General features: G+C 43.0%; 1 protein-coding gene across 1 annotated transcript; it reads left to right on the plus strand.

Annotated features, from left to right (window-relative positions):
- Nucleotides 1-385: 385 nt before the first annotated feature.
- Nucleotides 386-19,133, plus strand: REM1 (RRAD and GEM like GTPase 1). The gene is made up of 5 exons (XM_073580739.1): nt 386-5,244; nt 7,640-7,916; nt 10,741-10,814; nt 13,080-13,281; nt 17,990-19,133. The coding sequence occupies exons 2-5, from the start codon at nt 7,640-7,642 to the stop codon at nt 18,262-18,264; spliced, it is 828 nt and encodes a 275-aa protein (XP_073436840.1). The 5' UTR covers nt 386-5,244; the 3' UTR covers nt 18,265-19,133.
- The last annotated feature ends 364 nt before the right edge of the window (nt 19,134-19,497 follow it).

Raw genomic sequence — 19,497 nt, forward strand, 5'->3', positions numbered from 1 at the left:
TATTTAGAGCCTTAATTTTTTTATTTTTCTGAATATAGAGTTGTATAAGAGCTTGAATGTTGTGGAACAAACTGTAGATTTTATCAATACCACTTTGGGATGCATATGATTTTTTTTTTTATCGCTTTTTATTTATTTTTGTGAGGCAAGATGAATAGAAGCTACAATTCTAGTAGATAGTTTTCTTTTTTGTTGCGGCATTGAATGTGCATAATACTAAGATATTCTTATAGTACAGGTTGTTATGAACGCGGCAATACCAAATATGTATTGCTTTTGGAGGGGTTTTATTATATTATAATGAAACAGTTTTTTTAACTATCAAACTGGATTTTGGGAGGGTGGGGTAATCTTTTTTTTTTTTTTTTTTTTTTTTACACTTACTTTTTTTTATATATTTCATTTTTTTACAGTACTTGTTGGTTCCATAAGAGGACTTGGAACTGTAATCTTTTGATCACATTGATAATACTTTGTAATACTAATGTACAATAGTACGTTATCTCCACTTACTCTTTGACTGACGTAGCCAATCAGGGCCGAGCTCTGAGTGAGACTAAACACTTACTAGAAAACTGCAGCGCTACCTGTGAATATAGCACTGCTTTTCTCTCACTTTGCTTCTCCTCTCTCCATAGAGTTTATTAGGTAGCTGCAAGCTGAACAAACACTTTGCTGTCAGTTTGTCTTGAGTAGGACAGATTTTAGCACTTTCACAATGGATGGTGAGTATAAAAGACTGAAGGGAAGAAAACAAGTGGTTCATAAGGGGAGAAAAAAGCAGGTTTCTCTAATAAAATAGATTACAAAGTTTATGTTTACTTATACTATTGATTTATGCATCCTGAGTGACGGCAGGGGGAGCTCAGTAAATACATATCTATATAGTAATGAATCTGATTTCATGAAAGCTCTTCCATGAGGTCACGATATTATTGTTTTTTATACGGTTTACATACAGTGCTGTGGAACAATTTTAAGCAGATGTAGGAAAAAAAATGCAGTAAAATAAGAATGATTTGAAAAATACAACTGCTTATATCGATATTTTCTTCAATTAACAAAATGAATGAACAAAAGAGAAATCTGTCTTTTCATGTAATCCCATAGAAATACTAAGGCCGGGATCACACATGTGAGGAATATGGCAGAGTCTCGCATGTTAATACCCGGCACTGCTGCTGGAACTCGGATTGGAGCGTGCGGCCGCATAGCAATACATGGAGCCGCACGAGTTCCGGCGGCAGTGCCGGGTATTAACATGCGAGACTCGGCATGTGTGATCCCGGCCTCACAAAGAAAATCAGGGAGACAAGAGCGCTTCTATGTGTGATATTGTTTTTCCGGATATAGGTGGTGCTGCCGGCTCCCATGCAGATCACCTCCTTGGTCTGTGGACAAGGGTAATAAATAGAAAAATAGGAAGTCCAATGGCACTGTCTGAGTAAAACCACTTTATTTACTGTTGTGTTAAATCTGTAATAAAAATGTCATGTTACAAAAACAGTAAAAATATAACAATGTTAACATTAACTAACTCGTTTTCAGTCTCTTAGCAGGAACTTCCTCAGGTTTATTTACCAGGGTTTTATCCTGGTTTCAGCACAGTAGCAATAAAAGTGGTTTTAATCAGACAGTGCCATTGGACTTTTTGTAATCGCACACTGACTGGATGATGTGAGGTCAGGGCTCTGTGGGGCAATAACATCACTTCCAGGACTTCTTATTCTTCTTTACACTGAATATAGTTCTTTCAGAGTGGCTGTGTCACGATCCATGTTTGGATCAATGTCAGTTTGGGCTACTCACATTTAAACTTTTTTCCTTTCTGGCCATCGGGGGGTTAATGTCAGTTCGCCCCCCCCAGTGGCCGCTGGTGTTACTACATGTTTAGTTCGTCTGCTGGTGGTGACCACTCCCACTTTCCTATATAAGGTCACCTGAGGCATCAGCTGGTGTTGGTGATACACTTTCTTTTGGATACCAACTGTGGTGAAGACAGGTGCTGGCTGAGTGCAGTGGTGCTTCAGCTGAATGCTGATCTGGTGCCTTACTCTGCTGTTCTGTGCACTGCAGCAGAGAAAGCTAAGTGTTGTTTGTCTTACCTTGTCTGTTATCTTTCCTTGGTGTTATATTAGCTCAGTGGTGGGACCAGTGTCTGCACCTACCAATTCCCTATTGAGGGATAGGTGCAGGGTAAGTGAGGGCTAAGGTATCCTGCTCGGCGACAGGTTGAAAGAACCTGTATAGGGACGTCAGGGAGATCAGGGCACATCCTTAGGAGAGTGCAGGAGGTGTCCATTTCCCCGTTCCCTATTGCAGGGCCCACCATTGTAATTGTGTCCCCGGTGTCCCCTTGTTTGTTTGTTGTTTTTGTGACGCAGGGCCATTCACATATCGTGACAGGCTGTATGTTTGGGGTTGTTATTGGGCCTTGTTTCCATGTCCACATTATGGTTTTTGGCTCCATTTCTTCCATGTAGATCACTTCTGGACACACTTCTCCCAGCAATAGATGGGTCTAGCTGGCTTCCACTGGTTGCTAACAGATGTGAGCTGATGGCACTGCTGGACATCTTCTGATTATGAAGAGAAGTAAGCATGATGTGTCTTTCATCTGCTGCACTAAGTTTCCTTAGCTGCCAACTGTGTATACAGTGTTCATCGTTCCTTATTTCTTAGTGTCCTGAATGCTAAGAAATACAGTCAGAAATTTACCCACTATGTAATGCCGTCAGGTAGGTGTCTGGCTCCACATTTATTCAGCAGCAGGACAACATCCCCAAACATACAGCCAATGTCATTAAGAAGCATCTTCAGCGTAAAGAAGAATAAGGAGTTCTGGAGGTGATGATACGGCCCCACAGAGCCTTGACCTCACATCATCCAGTCTGTTTGGGATTACATAAAGAGACAGAAGGATTAGCACAAGCGACATCCACAGAAGATCTGTGTTTAGTTCTCCAAGATGTTTGGAACAACCTCAATGCCGAGCGCCTTCAAATCCTGTGTGCAAGTGACAAGTGGACCTAGAAGAAGTGATGAAGGCAAAGGGCGATTACAGTAATTATTGGTTTAATTTAGGTTTCCCTTTGATTTCTTGATTTTGTGTTTTGTTAATTGATGGAAATAAAATATTAACACTTCTATTTTTGAAAGCATCTTTATTTTGCAGCATTTTGTCCATACCTGCCTAAATCTTTTGCACTCTATTCTTTATTTGCTCCATTCTGTCATTGCACTGTAATTTCTATTTGTATTTTGTATGTAAACCCTTTTCACATGTACAGCACCATGGAATGAAAAGTGCTCTAAAAAATGATAATAAGCAGGTCAAGGAATTTAGTAAAACAAATTGGCACTATGTATGGAAAAAGACATATCCTTCAATATATAAAAGAGTAAACTAACTGTTACTGTCATAATTCAATGTTAGATGATATTAAATTAATTTTACAGGATTTCCTGAGGTTGCTATGAAAACACAGCCCATGTATTTATTATAATATATTACTGTTACCTAACCTTTCTGTTTCACCCCTGGTCTTTCCTGGCACAATCTGATAAACTATCAGATAGGGGGAAAACATGAATACATTTATCTACTTAGGGCCAAGACATTTGCCATCAGGGACTAGTAATCAAAGACCTTATTACTAGACTGTCGGATTATAAAAAAATCCTCTCTATTCTCAAGAATGTAATGATTGTAATGCCTAGTCTACAGTTCGTTGCCTAGATTACCAATCACCTATGCCTACCAGAGGTGGCTGGTTACCTAGGCAAGTCCTGATCTGAATCTGGGCAATGTCTAGATCTGGCCACCTTCAGTTACCCTGCAGTCATCCGATTTATGAGGCAAAGCTGGTCGGTTTGTAGCATTGGGTAGCATTCAGTTTGGGCCAGAGGCTTCATCCATGCCACAGGCTATAACTGTTGGTCATCAGGCGTCACTGACCCACACCCACAGAGCTGAGAGGCAGGGGACTGGTGTGCTCCTGAACATTGAAGCTGTGCATTTATAGCAAGTCCCCTAAATTACCTAACAGAGGGATTCTATAAAATGCTTTTAGGGTTTCAATCTACTTCCACTATAAGACATCTCATTGCTATCAGGGAGTTGGAATAATCTTCTTTATATTGAGAGGTAGAAAACCTGTACAGCCTGAAAGGCCAGCCATAGTCAGCAAAACCCCATCAGTTTTAAGGGGACCAGCTAACAATCTGATATGGGGACCTCCCTGCTCTCGCTCAACAGATAATGTTTTGGAAGGGACGGATCCGGCACTTGGAACTTGAACGCCCATCCTTATGTTTCCAGGGGAGGTAAGGAGCTTTCTCCTCATTGAAAGCTCAGCTGATCGAAGCACTCGTGCATGGAGGAGACGGGAAAGGTACCGCACTGTAAACGTCTGAATGACAGCTTAACACTTCTCACAGCTGAGGGTTTGTTACAGTTGTATTCAGGTTAGACAATCCTCTGTGTGCCCACAGTGTGGACTCCAGAATAATTCCTTTTATTTGCACTGATACTAACAAACCATCATGGCGAGAGAAAGATTCATGCCATTTATGTGTCTAGCTCACCGAGCGTTGTCCATGCTGGATATTGGGCTGTGCTCCAACGATGAGTTTTTTACGGTCCGTATTTTCGAAAAAATGCAAGTAACCTATTTTACTTAATGGGTGCAAAAAATCTGCAACATCCAAAAACTCATCGTTGGAACGTAGCCTTATTGTTACGAACCCTCAGCCGTGAGAAGTAATCGGTCAGAACAGGATTTCCAAGTAAGTGCAAAATCCATGGTTCTAGTCCAGTGATGGCGCGCAGAGATCACGTAATAGTGAGGCATTGAAGCACAGAGTATATTAGAAAGTTGCAGAACTTTCCGTTACGCAGCCCTTCTATATAAATCTGCAGGAGCCTTGGGGCGGTCCTGATTTTCTAACTTGCGAGTGCTGCGGTGTCGCTTCTCTAGATTAACCCTTTGCTTCCAGCGGTGCTTCGGTTTACATTAAGTAATCCATACAATCCAGCTGCCGGGGGTACATCCAGGAGGTGTGGTTCTATTGCTGCCGTCATATAAAACACAAGCTGTCCCATGCTTGGCTGCGAGAGAGCTGGATGCTACAAGAGGGAACATCACAGGATATCCCAGAGCGTCCAGAAACCATCAGCAAGAGGAATACGAAAAAGCGCAGGACGTAGAAGGAGTCAGATTCGGAGTCCTCCACGGGGCAGAGGTAAGACCGAATCACCCAGAGAAGGATAGGGGTTGTAATCCTATAATAAGTGACATTGACAAAACGCTTGGGACAATTTTGCAATATAGATCTGGCTCCATATTGCCAGTGCTTAGCCATGCCGACATAAGAAAACCCTGGAAATAAAGGTGTAAAGCTCGAGCGATGTATTGATTGTGTAAAGAAAAAATTTAAAAAAACACATGTGTGTGTGCGACAACTAACGGGCCACAGCACATTCATGCCACTGACCATATTATGTGCCGTTTTGTGGTGACTCAAAAAAAGTCAAAATTCCTGCGCTGTGTGAATGAATCTGGACTCCGCAAAGCACTGCAACATATAGAAATCCAGCTGATGATACCGCGGCCCCCCTTAAGGCTCATCATGGAGGTGAACATTACTTATAGTGCCGCCTCCTGGCTGTCGTACACGTAAATGGTGTGAAGAATTTTCGCGTGAGTCCTGAGAATTTAATAAATCTGTCATACCTGTCCTAAAATTACAAATCGCGCTCATCTCTTGCCAACACCACTGGCGCCATTTTTCTGTTGAGCACCATTGTGTATTTTGCAACATTTTTTTGACCCCTTCTCGTATCAGTGCACTTAAAGCGATAGTAACACTTTGAACAGGACCATATATGACCTCACAGTTCAGTGACCCACACGTACCACCCAGCAATTCGATGGATTGCATAGATAATCACAGCCGCGTCAATACTTTGCCCAGCCGGCTGCAATGCTCTGCATGTCATCCCGCATCTAGGTCAGTGCTCCGCGGCGTATCTCGCATCTGTGTTCATCAGCGCATGATAAATAGTCCTGCAGCTTTCTTATTTCATTGGTTTCCATTCATCTTCTCTTTTTCAAGATCTCTGCTTGCTCTCAGTGAAGGTCAATTTTCATGGTTTACATTCAGAAGATAACATGTTCTAGTCATCCGAGTATATTACTCATGCAGTGGCTGTTGAGCCGCAGTATTATTCCAGTATTGGCACAATTTTTGCAAAACTAATGCCTTTTTGCCGTGTGTACAAATTGTTGATATACAAAGGATCGCTGATACATTGTAACAATCTGTGCACCTGTGCCAGCATGAAATCAGTGGTAAATCTGTCTGTCTGCCACAAACACAGAGGGGAAAATGGAGCCGTTCCTAGGATATAACTTCTTGGCGATCCCCTTTAAGTTGATATTTTATTGGGTTTCAGCAATTTACACTGGATATTTCCTGCAGGGTGGACATGACAGTTCTCAAGATCCCATACGTGCCCGTAAAATCCCATACGTGCCCGTAAAATCCCATACGTGTCCGTAAAATCCCATACGTGCCCGTAAAATCCCAAACATAGCATAGTGATGGTATTGTAAGATGCAAAGTATTTTCCATATGGAATATCCACTGCTTTTGCGCTCGTGGCAATGCACCCTTAAAGGGGCTGTCATCTTTATATTACCACCTGCTCTCCTCCTGCACTTGTTACTGCCGCCTTCTTCACAAACCTCATTAAGTTCTTATGCACATAATGGCCGGTGGAGGACCACGTGATCAGACCTGTCCATTGGCCGCCTCCACGCTTCTTTCCCATGTTCAGTGTTGTTAAATCTGAGGAGGGTGACAGGTCTGGTCACATGCTCCTCCACCATCGGCCATTTTGGCAACAGGAGAGCCGTGCCGTCTGTGTGGAGGGAGGAGAACCTGTTGTACTTAAATATCAGAAAGCGACACAAAATCATGTTAAAATAAAGATTTGATGACCAACCCTTAAAGGGGTTGTCTCATCATCTGCGCAAGAGTGCACAGCTCCCGCTTCCTACTTCTCAGGGGACGCTGTGCTCCTGCTTGATTGACAGTTCAGACCAGCAGCATGGTCGCTGCATGGACCCGAACTGTGTGCGCTCCGATGATGCTATGAGGCAGCTTTGCTTCTGTGACATAGGAGGAGCACGGGGTGCTGAAGTCGGTAGGACAGATCTTGTAAGCGCTGCATGTTCAGCCACCACTGAGAGTGCAGCAGCGGCAAGCTAGGCAACAAGCCATAGAGCCATTTTTAGATTAAAGATCCCTCTTTTTTTTTAATAACATTGCTTGTTTTAAGCACTTTGCAGTTTTACACATGTTAATGAGACATCCCCTTTAAGGCCCCCATGTACTTTAGGAAAAGGTTGATGAGGCCTCCTGACTGTCCCCGAACAGATGATGTCAGGGCAAAAAAAGTATGTACCCATAAATATCAACTACAACGGTGGCCGCGTCAGTCAACTATTTATCAGATGATTGTTCGTTCAATCAATTAATTGTTTTTTTTTGGACCATGAACCTACTACTATCTCATGTATGGCGGCTTAAGATGTAAAGTGTGTGCTAGGATCCTGTCTCTGCTCCTGTTTAGATGTGTGCAGCTCGTGTCCCCCTGCGGAGGAGAGCCAGCACACCCATACCCTGCGCGCACCAGAACCGCTCACAGGCGGCCATGATGGAAGTCTCAGCTATTTCTCAGAGCGCCGCAGAAACAGATGGAAGCGGTCCATCAGAATCACAAGGCTCGGAGGTAGTGTGTGACGGACTCTTCAGGGTCGTCGTGCTGGGAGATCCTGGTGTCGGAAAGTCGAGTCTGGTCAGCATATTCAGAAGAGAGCAAGACAGAGAAACAGCAGAACAACAACCAGGTGACAGCAAGGAGCATGTGATTATCATCACACTGCCCCTATTGGTCATATAACTTAAAAAAATTACAGGTCACTATAACCAATTTAGTTTCACTTAAAGAGGTTTTCCCACGAACAAAAGTACACATTAATCAATAGATCTTGGAATAATAATAATTTCCACAATTGGATTTGATTAAATAAAATGTTCCTGTGCTGAGATAATCTTATAGATGTGTCCCTGCTGTGTACTGTACTGTGTACTGTGTTCTCTATCTGAAACTCAACCTCTCCAAAACTGAACAACTTCTGCTCCCACCATCTACTAACCTCCCTAAATCTGACATTTCCCTCTCTGTGGGTGGCACCATAATAACACCCCGACAGCAGGCGCGCTGTCTGGGTGTTATGTTCGACTCCGATCTCTCCTTCACCTCCCATATACAATCTCTTGCCCGCTCATGCCGCTTACACCTAAAGAACATCTCTAGAATCCGCCCTTTTCTCACCATGGAAACAACAAAAACTCTCACTGTCGCCCTGATCCACTCCCGCCTGGACTACTGTAATGCTCTATTAATTGGCCTCCCTCTCACTCGACTCTCCCCTCTCCAGTCTATCCTTAATGCAGCAGCCAGGGTTGTCCATCTGGCTAATCGTTACTCAGACACGTCTGCTCTTCGCCAGTCGTTACACTGGCTGCCAATTCATTACAGGGTACAATTCAAAGTACTTGTTCTCACCCACAAAGCTCTCCACAGTGCGGCACCCCCTTACATCTCCTCCCTCATTTCTGTCTATCGGCCTAACCGACCGCTGCGCTCTGCAAATGACTTTCGACTAACTTCTGCCCTAATCCGTACCTCCCACTCCCGACTCCAAGACTTCTCCCGTGCTGCGCCAATCCTCTGGAATGCTCTACCCCAAGATATTAGGACCATCCACAATTTGCATAGTTTTAGGCGCTCGCTCAAAACACATTTGTTCAGAGCGGCCTATCACATTCAGTAATCAAAGTCATGTTTGTGTGTGTGTAGCCCATTCACTATCTCCATCTAACCCCCAGCCCCTGAAGATGGCTGGACCGTCATTGTAAATACATCATTGTAAATACAAACCTGTGCTTTGTATCTCCCCCACCTCATTGTAGATTGTAAGCTCCACGAGCAGGGTCGTCTTATTTCGCTTTAATTATTGTATTGTTAACGTTGTTACTTATGACTGTTGTGTTTGAAACTGTTCAACTGTAAAGCGCTGCGGAATATGTTGGCACTATATAAATAAAGATTATTATTATTATTATTATTGTGTAATGGCCGTGTCTGACCGTACAGGAACATGGTCTGATCATACCACAGCTCCTGGGCTGGGGAGGAAGCAAACGAGTATACAGACAGGACAGCACAGATTCTTTTTGTAAAGTAAAACATTTACCTCCCTGTTTTTAAACAATGTTTTACTTCAAAGTAAGAATCAGCTGTGATCCCGTACTGTCCTGTCTGTATACTCTTTTGCCTCCTCCCCTGCCCAGGAGCTGTGGTAAGATCAGACCTGGGATGATTTAGCGAATCCTGCTTTGAGCAGGGGGTTGGACCAGATGGCCCAGGAGGTCCCTTCCAACTCTATGATTCTATGTACAGTCAGAAACAGCCATTACACAGTACACAGCCGGGACACATTTATAAGATTATCTCAGCACAGGAACATTTTATTTAACACATCTAGTGGTGGAAATTATTATTATTCCAAGATCTATTGAATAGAATGTACTTTTGTTCGTGGGAAAACCCCTTTAACAGTTAAAGACCAGGTCAGATGCTAAATTTAAGACCCTAAAGCTTGATGCCCAGGCCAGATTAGCAGAAATAAAGAGGTGGTAGACTCTCTAGTCATATATTAAAGGGAGTGTATAATTGGAAAATGACCTATTGCTTATGTTAATATTTTGTGCTACATTTATTATTTTTTTTATAAATGTTTATTTTTTTTTAAATGTCAGATTATTTTTCATTCTACAATCATTATAGGAAAAAAATTACTAATCCTGCTAATTTCCTGGGGCTTTCTTTTTAGACTCTTACTTCCTCTTCTTTCAGGAAGTCTTTTCAGCAGTCTCATCAGAGGCAGGATTGTAATGACAGGCAACACCACACAGCTGATAACACAAGATCCACCAATCACAAAAGGCGATGTCACAGCTCCCCTGCTCCCTCTACCTTCACAATGACCTTTGCACACACTCATTAGACACTTCAGTACAAAAGATAGGGACGGGATCCAACCATTGTGGCTAATGTACATGTGTTATCTACTGAAACAATAGGAAGCTAAAGTCTAAAAAAAGAAAAAAAAAAAGCCCCAGTGGCCGGTGTGAAAATTGCAAGATTTCTTTTATTATTTTAATACTACTGAATTGACATATGTACCAAAAAAAAAGATATTGAGGCCTTAAGTTTATGTTCTTGGTCTAAATAACCATGGTGACCTATGCTAGAAGTCAGCCCCCTGAAATAGGAGCACAGTTGCAATTGATGCCCCTTCACCATATCACTCTGCCATTGGCACTGCTTCTCAACCCTTATAGCTGCTATGCAGGCCTATGTGTCTCCATGGTTATACATTATGGATTACATGATCAACAGATTAGCTCGTCAGGTCCTAAAGCGTTTGTCCCTTGTAACTCTCTTCATTAGGCCAGTCCCCACTGAAATAAAAGGATATCCGCTCTTCTTCAGAGCATGATCTGCTGCTTTATGGATAATTTATGGAAGAATCTATTTCTCAATTTTTTTTATGTGCTGGCCAAGGGGGTCCATCATCAGTAACCACTGACTCTTTTATTCAGAGCTGTACCAGTGCACATTGACAGTAGATGAAGAGGACACCAGTCTCCTCCTGATGGACATCTGTGAGATCCAGGTAAGCAGCTCCACTCATTTCAACCAATTATCCTCAAATCTGTCAATGAGCGACTTCTCAGCCTTAAATGTCAGATACCAGAGAGTAATAGATCATATTCAACTGAACATAACATATGGCCCATTTAGAAGCGCCAATAATCAGCAATAGTGTGGGACGAGATTTCTGATTAAAGCTCACCTGAACAGTCCAGAAATCGCGTAACAAACAAGAAAAATGTTCGGAAATAGATGCAATGATTTTCTTGCACACATAAGAATTATGGTTATCGGCAGCACTTCAGCCCCTGTAAACAGGAGATGTGCTACCGATAACGGTGAGATTCTGTGTTCACAGAATAATCATATTAACAATCATTCAGTGAGCATACAATGTGTCCACCTATACAGGCCATTTAGGCTATGTACCCACGTTGCAGAGATGCGGAAATTTCCGCAGCATTTCCACAACTCCCACCGCGGGAAAAACGCATGGAATTCGCATGCGTTTTTCCCGCGAAAACAAGCATTTTTCACGTGATTTTCGTGTGCGGAATTCAAGCACATTCCAAGCGATTTGAAGCATCGCTTGGAATGTGATTGACAGCTTGGTCACATAGTGTTTGACAAGTGTGACCAACTTTTTACTATTGAGGCCGCCTATGCAGCCTCAATAGTAAAAGATAGAATGTTAAAATAATTTTAAAAAAATTAAAAATCGTGATAAACTCACCTTCCGGCGTCCCACGCAGCGTCCCCAGGCCTCAGCGATGCTCCCGTTCCCAGCGATGCCTTGCGACTAAGACCTTTGATGACGTAGCGGTCTTGCGAGACTGCGAGATGCTACGTCATCACAGGTCCTTGCTACAAGGCATTACTGGGAATGGGAGTTGGCGGGAGCATCGGTAAGACTGCGCGGGACGCCAGAAGGTGAGTATACCCCGATTTTTTATTTTAATTCTATTTTTTACAGGGATATGGTACCCAGAGCCTGGAGGACAGTCTCCTCTCCTCCAGACCGTGGGTACTATCCGTTCATGATCCGCTCACGTTGCACATGGTGGGCATAGCCACATGCGGAAAGTAAGCGGATCTATGCATTCCTATGGGTACGGAATCGCGGCGATTCCGCAAAAATAATGAGCCTGCTGAGTTTTTTTTCCGATATGCGATTCCGCTGCGGAAAAAAATGCAGCATTAGCACAGCAGGTGCAGAATGCCAAAGGAATGCATAGGGTGCATTCGGAATGCATTTTCAAAGCGTTTTTGCGGCGAAAAACGCAGCAAGAACGCATACAATCCGCAACATGGGTACACAGCCTAATTCAATCACAGATCGGCTAGTATATAGCAGATCAGCGGTCGTTTAAAGGGACCCTGCCAGGGCAGAATGACTGTCAAACCAAGTTGGCGCGCTATGGCTGGGCCAAACATTTAAATGCACCTTCCCACCTACTTGTTTTCCATCTATCTCTGCCGTCCTCTGTATCTATGAAGCCAGAGCTATCAATCAAAGAAAAGGGGTGGGTGATAGAGAAAGATGGAAAACAAGCAGGAGGGAAGGTGCCTTAAATGTTTGGCCCCGCCATGATGCCACGAGCGCCTCTACTTGGTTTGACAGCGTCCGAGTCAACCCATGTTAAAGGGCCAAAATACTTTAGAAGTAGAGTCCCTTTTGCAACTTTAAGGCCGTGTTCACATGATGCATTTTTTCTGCTTTTTAGCCACATATCGTCTTCAGTTGTCCGCACCAAAATGAGCAATAACAATTTTCTATGATCATTGCCTTTATTTGGGTTTTTTTTTTACTCGTTTTCCTTTTTATTTGATCCGTCTCTAGTGCAGATGTGAAGCAGCGTTTTGAATGGCTATTTTTTTTAGCACAAAAAAGCAACTGTTTTCTTACATGAGTTTTTTTTTCAGACACCCCATAAAGGCTTATAGAAAAAAATGTCACCATAAAACACTGCTGAACACTGTCTTTAGATACCCAGTGGGTGGGAATTTTCATGAAATCACATCCGCTTTGCTTGAACAGTTAAATGAAGATTTTCTGCCCTCCAAAAAAAGCAACAGAAAAAAATGCAGCATTTACGCTACATGGGAACAGGGTCTTATGTGGTAGCGCAGCGAAACCGAAGGTTTCCTGTTTGCATTGGTGATACATGGAACACGCAGTAGCCAACCTTCAGCTGTGGACTTTTCTGAGCTGCCCTTTTATTTACGGCCACATAAGAGTGGTTGTGTTTTACACATTATTCAACGCTATATATCTTTTTGCCTTCAGAAACGAACAAATGGATGTGACAGCGCCCTGCGAATGGGGCACGCGTACATCATCGTGTACTCCGTCACCGACCGCTCCAGCTTCGAAAGTGCCTCGGAGTTACGGATCCAGCTCAGGCGCACGCGTCAGTATGAAAATATTCCAATTATCCTGGTAGGGAACAAGACAGACCTCGTCCGCAGTCGGGAAGTGTCTGTGGAAGGTAAGTGAGTGAAAGTGATACCTGTTTAGAAATATGGAAGCTGCCCAAGGACTCTTTCCAGCGTCAGTAATGCCCTGACAAAACCTACTCCCTCCTATGTACCCTTCCCACTCTGGGGATCCCCTAAAAAAGGCTTCAAGGGGATTCTATATAAAATAGTCGACAAATAAATGGCTCTTTTTTTCACATTTTTTTACTATTTCATAGCCCACAGTGTAAAGAATGGTGGTTTGTAGCCTTAGATTACGTGTATATACACACGTTCAGTATTTGGTCAATTTTTTACCTCAGTATCTGTAAGCCAAAACCAGGAGTGGAACAATCAGAGGGAAAGTATAATAGAAACACGTCACCACTTCTGGATTTATCACCCACTCCTGGTTTTGGCTTACAGATACTGAGGTAAAATACTGACCAAATACTGAACGTGGCCTAACCCGGAGACCCTGCACACCACCAGAGGCCCATTCCCACAGGGTAGGGGGCTCTTGCTTGTCACATACTGTGAACAGTGATTGCTTCCTCCTGGCTTCTGAATCAAAAACATTTGTACAGTTTTGTTATAAGGCTCCTATTTCTTCTTATACACACATTATATGTGAAGTTTATGAGCCAGACATGTCCGACAAGATAACCATGGCAAACAGAATGAAAACCTCCATTCTTTAAACTGCTGCATGCACTTCTAGAACTGGTGCAAATAAGAGATACGCTTTCCATATTATTTTACTGTCAGGAGTGGACATGTGTAGTAATAAAGCAGATTGCACATGTATGTCTCAAACAGCCATGATGATTAGACCTTAAAGGGGTTGTCCACAAGGTTTTTTTTCTTAACCCCTTAACAATCGCCGATACGCCTTTTAACGGTAGCAGTTAAGGGTACTTATTCCTCAGCGCCACTTTTTAGCAGTGCTGAGAAATAAGGCTGTAGCGCCCCCCCAGCATCGGAAAATCTCTGGGGTCTCAGCTACCATTGATCAAAATAAAAAAAATAGTAACTCAAATCCCCCTTTGTCACAGACCTTAGTTAGATAAAAATTATAAAATAAAAAAATTGAATTTTTTTTGCATTCTTTGCTGTTAGGGTTAGGCTTGTGTTAGGCTGTGTGCACCCGCTGCGGAATCTGCTGCGGATTGATCCGCGCGGATTTTCACAATCCGCAGATAAATCCGCAGGTCAAAAGACCTGCGGTTTATCTGCGGATTATCCTGCGGTTTTGCCCTTCAGTTTTACCATCTCCACAATGGAGGAGATGGTAAACCGCTGCGGAATCCGCAGAAAGAATTGACATGTCAATTCTTTCTGCAGTTTAGAAACCGAAGAAAATCCGCGCGGAAAATTCCGCAGCAGCTGCACTGCGGTTTCCATTTCCCATAGGGAATAATGGTACTGTACACCCCGCAGGGCCAAATCCGCAGCAGAATCTGCAGCGTGTGCACACACCCTTAGGGTTGGAGTTCGAATTGGGGTTTTTTCATAAGTAAAAAAAAATAAATAATGATGACGATATCACGGCTAGTGTTGAGCGGGTATGCACGGAGTATAGTGGATCGCCGCATGCTAATTATTCCAGCCAATTTTGCGTTCAAAAAGTCAGACTGTGCTCCTTCCCTTCTAAGCCCTGCCATGCGCCAAAACACTGAATTTCCCCCACGTATGGGGTATCGGCGTAATCAGGAGAAATTGCACAATACATTTTAGGGTTCATTTTCTCCTGTTACCTTTGTGAAAATAAAAAAGTTTGGCTCTAAAGTAAATTTTTTGTGAAAAAGTTAAATGTTATTTTTTTTCCTTTCACAGTGCTTCAGTTTCTGTGAAGCATTTGAAGGGTTAATAAACTTTTTGAATGTGGTTTTGAGTACTTTGAGGGGTGCAGTTTTTAGAACGGAGTCACTTTTGGGTATTTTCTGTCATATTGACCCCTCAAAGTGACTTAAAATGTGATGTGGTCCCAAAAAAATGGTTTTGTCAATTTTGTTGGAAAAATGAGAAATCGCTGGTCGACTTTTAGGGTAAGTGCACACGTCGTTTTTTGGTTGTGCGGATTTTGATGAAAAATCCGCAGGACAAAAGTCCTGCGGTTTATCTGTGGATTAGCCTGCGGTTTTGCCCTGCGGTTTCACACCTCATAATGATAAGGTGTGAAACCGTAGCGGAAACCGCACAAAGAATTGACATGCTGCGGATTGTAACCCGCAGCAAATCCGCGCGGAAAAACCCGCAGCATATGCACTGCATTTTTTTTTTTCCATAGGAAATAAAGGTACTGTACAATGCAGCAGAATCTGCTGCGGACCCGCAGAGCCAAAACTGCTGCGGATCCGCAGCAGAATCCGCAGCGTGTGCACTAGGGTGACCGGATCTCATATGGGGAGGAAAAAATGTCAGAATCTTGTTCGTCTGGACCCCACAAAACGATTCCCCTTTCCAGATATTGAGATAGCCAAAATTTGAGCTCGATCAAACGACGTTAACCCGTGCCGCTCGTCGCTCAAAGTTTGAAAAAATCCAAATTGAGGTATTTTAAGATTTAGGTATTTTGCATAGTCTGTTAGACTATAAAGAATGTGACAACAACATTGCAGAAATAGCCCTGACCAAATTTTCGAACCATTTGTGGTATTTGAATGCAGAGTTGGTGGGATTATCGTTTTTTGATCCCACCATTACAGACAATGAAAAGTTGTTAATGGCTAATAAATTGCTCAGTAGCACAGATGAACCATCAGAGCACACTAACCTACATGAGTTGATAATTTTACATAGTTATCTAATCTATTCTAGAGCTTTTGTTAAAGTAGTTTTTGAAACGTCAGAATATAATGCTCGGCATTTGCTTACAACTTGCAGGACATATTGCTTTTGTTCTTCATCTTTTGTCAGAAGGTCGTTAAAGTCGGTTACTTCCTACCTCTTTTAATTTTTCTTTCCTAACTTTTGGATTTACAACCCTAGCGTGCTCTGATGGTTCATCTGTGCTACTGAGCAATTTATTAGCCATTAACAACTTTTCATTGTCTGTAATGGTGTATTTGGTCAGTGTTTTACCTCAGTATTTTACCTCAGTATTTGGTCAGTATTTTACCTCAGTATTTGTAGCCAAAACCAGGAGTGGAGCAATGAGAGGAAAAGTATAATAGAAACACGTCACCACTTCTGGATTTATCACCCACTCCTGGTTTTGGCTACAAATACTGAGGTAAAATACTGACCAAATACTGAACGTGGCCTTGTCATCGATGTACAATCTGTTATTTTTACAGCAGCAGCAGCTATTAATCATTTACAAGACAAGCTACAAATTCCTATGTTACAGAATTGCAATGTATCCATAAAAAATGGATGCCATATTGTGGCTCCCTCCGTACGGTATCCAATTATTTTTTATTTATTTATTTTTATGCACCCAAAGACTTGAACGAGCGAGTCTCACCTGCTTTAACGCTACGATTTTTTAAATTTTTTTTCCACCTGCAGATTCGATCAGTGAAAAACAATTTCTCATCTGCACTGCCACATTGAATAAAATGACCAGAGTGCTGTCTGTTTTTTCTTTTTATGAGCCCTTATGGTCTGACTTGGAGTTTTTATGTCTCTTATCTGTCTTTTTTGAGCTAATCTCAGTTAGTTTATGACCACAGACCACATTAACGTTAAATGTGCCTGGAAACAGAGAACCTATAAAGGCCAAACAGGGCGCAATTTTCAATGAAACCCAATTGCAAAAATTATTTTTAGACCCAAATACAAGCATTTAAGTAAAAAAAAAGTCCACATAGGAGGACAACCCCTTTAACTATTAAATTCAGCTTCATGTCAGCACCGCTGCCCAGTTGGTCTTGGGGTGCAGTCAGACAGCCGTATAAATCGGACCGAGATCAGAACACAGTGCACGGACTGGCCAGTAGAGCTACTTACTCGAGTGTGACAGCTGCATAGAAATACAAGACGCTGTCACACTCGGGGTCAGGAGAGCCGCCGGCCGGTCAGTGCACTCTGTTCTGATCTCCATCTGATTTATTCGGCCGTCTGACTGTTCCCTTACAGTGATGACGCCTGGTACAGCATTAACGTCTGCTGTGGCCAGTCGCTGGCCTCAGTGGTTATGTGTTGTCCAGTGATTGTCTGCAGCTAACATGTGACTGCTGGAATGGACGCCATCACTACAAGACCTGTGTGGACCATCGGTACAGTGGTACTGCAGTCGCAGGGTTGCAATAGGTCAGTAATGGTTATTTCTTCATAAGATTCTTAAAATCCTTTTAACGCATTTACATAAATAAACGCTAAAAATGTCAAAACCATTTTATAGTTCTCTGCTTGCTGCCAGGAAATTATTTGTTTATCGGCCAGAGGTTCATTGTATCAGAGCTGTCTATTGCTTGTTTTCATTCACTGATAGCAAGTAAACCTCTTGAAAAAGGAGAACTGAGACACAAAGTAAGGCCATGTTCACACCTGAAGTATTTGGTCAGTATTTTACATCAGTATTTGTAAGCCAAAACCAGGAATGGAACAATCAGAGGAGAAGAATAATAGAAACCCATCACCACTTGTGTATTTATCACCCGCTCCTGGGGTTTTAGCTTACAAATACTGATGTGAAATACTGACCAAATACTGATACTGGGAACGTGGCCTAAATGAGAACGTTGTGCTGTGTTAAGATCCGTGCATCAGTGACCTGTGGCTTCTTTCTTACAGAGGGCCGAGCCTGTGCCGTGGTTTTCGACTGTAAATTCATCGAGACGTCGGCCGTCCTGCAGCACAACGTCCAGGAGTTATTCGAGGGGATGGTGCGGCAGATACGACTACGGAGAGAAGGGGCCGACCCGGGTGAAAGCTGCCGCATACGAAGCCATCGCAAAGAGAGCCTGAGCAAGCGGGCGCGCAGGTTCCTGGACCGGATCGTAACCCGCAACAGCAAGACCGTCCTGAGAGTCCATTCACGGTCGTGTCATGACCTGTCCGTCCTGTGAGAACCTGCTTCATGAACAGTAAGAACCCACAACGTTGTAGAGACCGTGCGGACCGGACACCCACCCACCCACACTTGACGGTGGTGGGAAAATCCCTATCGGACCCCAATAACGGAAAACAAATGGCGACAGCCACGGACAATTTACAGGATGTAAATACGTTTTTTTCTTCTGCAAGCTTCACTTCGTTTTACACTATAGTAACGTGATTAATAGGACCACCCAATGGAGACCGTTCTCTCCATTATTAGTTATCCCTCCCATGTGTATACACAAACCTTCGAAGATCCGCCGCTCATGAACTTAAGTCAAGGAGACAGCGTCGCCTCGCATCTCACCTTTCCTCCACAATCTCTCCATCTTCTCCCTCTCCCTTCTCCCCCTCTTACAGGATTTTATGGAACTTTGCCCAGCTCCCTTCTAATCCAACACTGACCAAACAGTGGAAAAACTGAGCTCAGTGTTTATGGAGAGAGGCCGGGGTAGACTGTACTGATAGATGGGGGAGAGAGAGGAGGAGGAGGGTTGGGAACCACTTGATGATCCCGCGTCTAAAGCTCAGTTTGCGTGAAGGGGATGTAAGCCATCTAGCGGAAGGGGGTCAACATGTCCTGTCAGTAATACGGTAAAATTTCTATAATCTGGCATCGAATAACTTAGAACTGCATTAAAATATGGAATTTCACAAGACCAGAAGGGAAATTTCTCTGCAGCAGAATATTACGTGTTAAACAGTTTTGGTTTTGGACTTTTTTTTCCTTAGTTTTATATACTTTTATTTTTAAGGCTGTTCAGCTATCCAAAATGTTTGATAATCCGGCATCTATAAGGTGGCATTGTTGGTGGATTAAAGGACTTTTACTGTATAAGACTGTATCAGAGCTACAGTATGTGTCCGGTGATGGGAAAGGAGGGTGTATCATCTGAGTGGGAATTTGGGGATGCGGTGGTGTAGATGTAGGGGGTGCAGAGGGAGCAGTCACACTGAGTTCTAGTACAGGAGGGGGGCAAAGACGTGTAAAGACACTATAAATGATGTGGGGTGGATACCCAGTAAAGATTTTGCACTTGGATTTTGAACCGGGCAAATTTATGGGTTCAAAACTTTACTGCAAGAGTGGGCTGCTGGTGGGTGAAAAATCTTAAAGGGGGATTTTATTACCGATAAGTCAGTGTGGTGCTTGTCTGCACACAGCACACAACACTGTAGTCGGACCCACTATTCAGATATGC

This window comes from Dendrobates tinctorius, unplaced genomic scaffold (assembly GCF_039654945.1).
Source record: "Dendrobates tinctorius isolate UK_male_01 unplaced genomic scaffold, ASM3965494v1 ptg000065l, whole genome shotgun sequence".
In the NCBI taxonomy this organism is placed as follows: domain Eukaryota; kingdom Metazoa; phylum Chordata; class Amphibia; order Anura; family Dendrobatidae; genus Dendrobates; species Dendrobates tinctorius.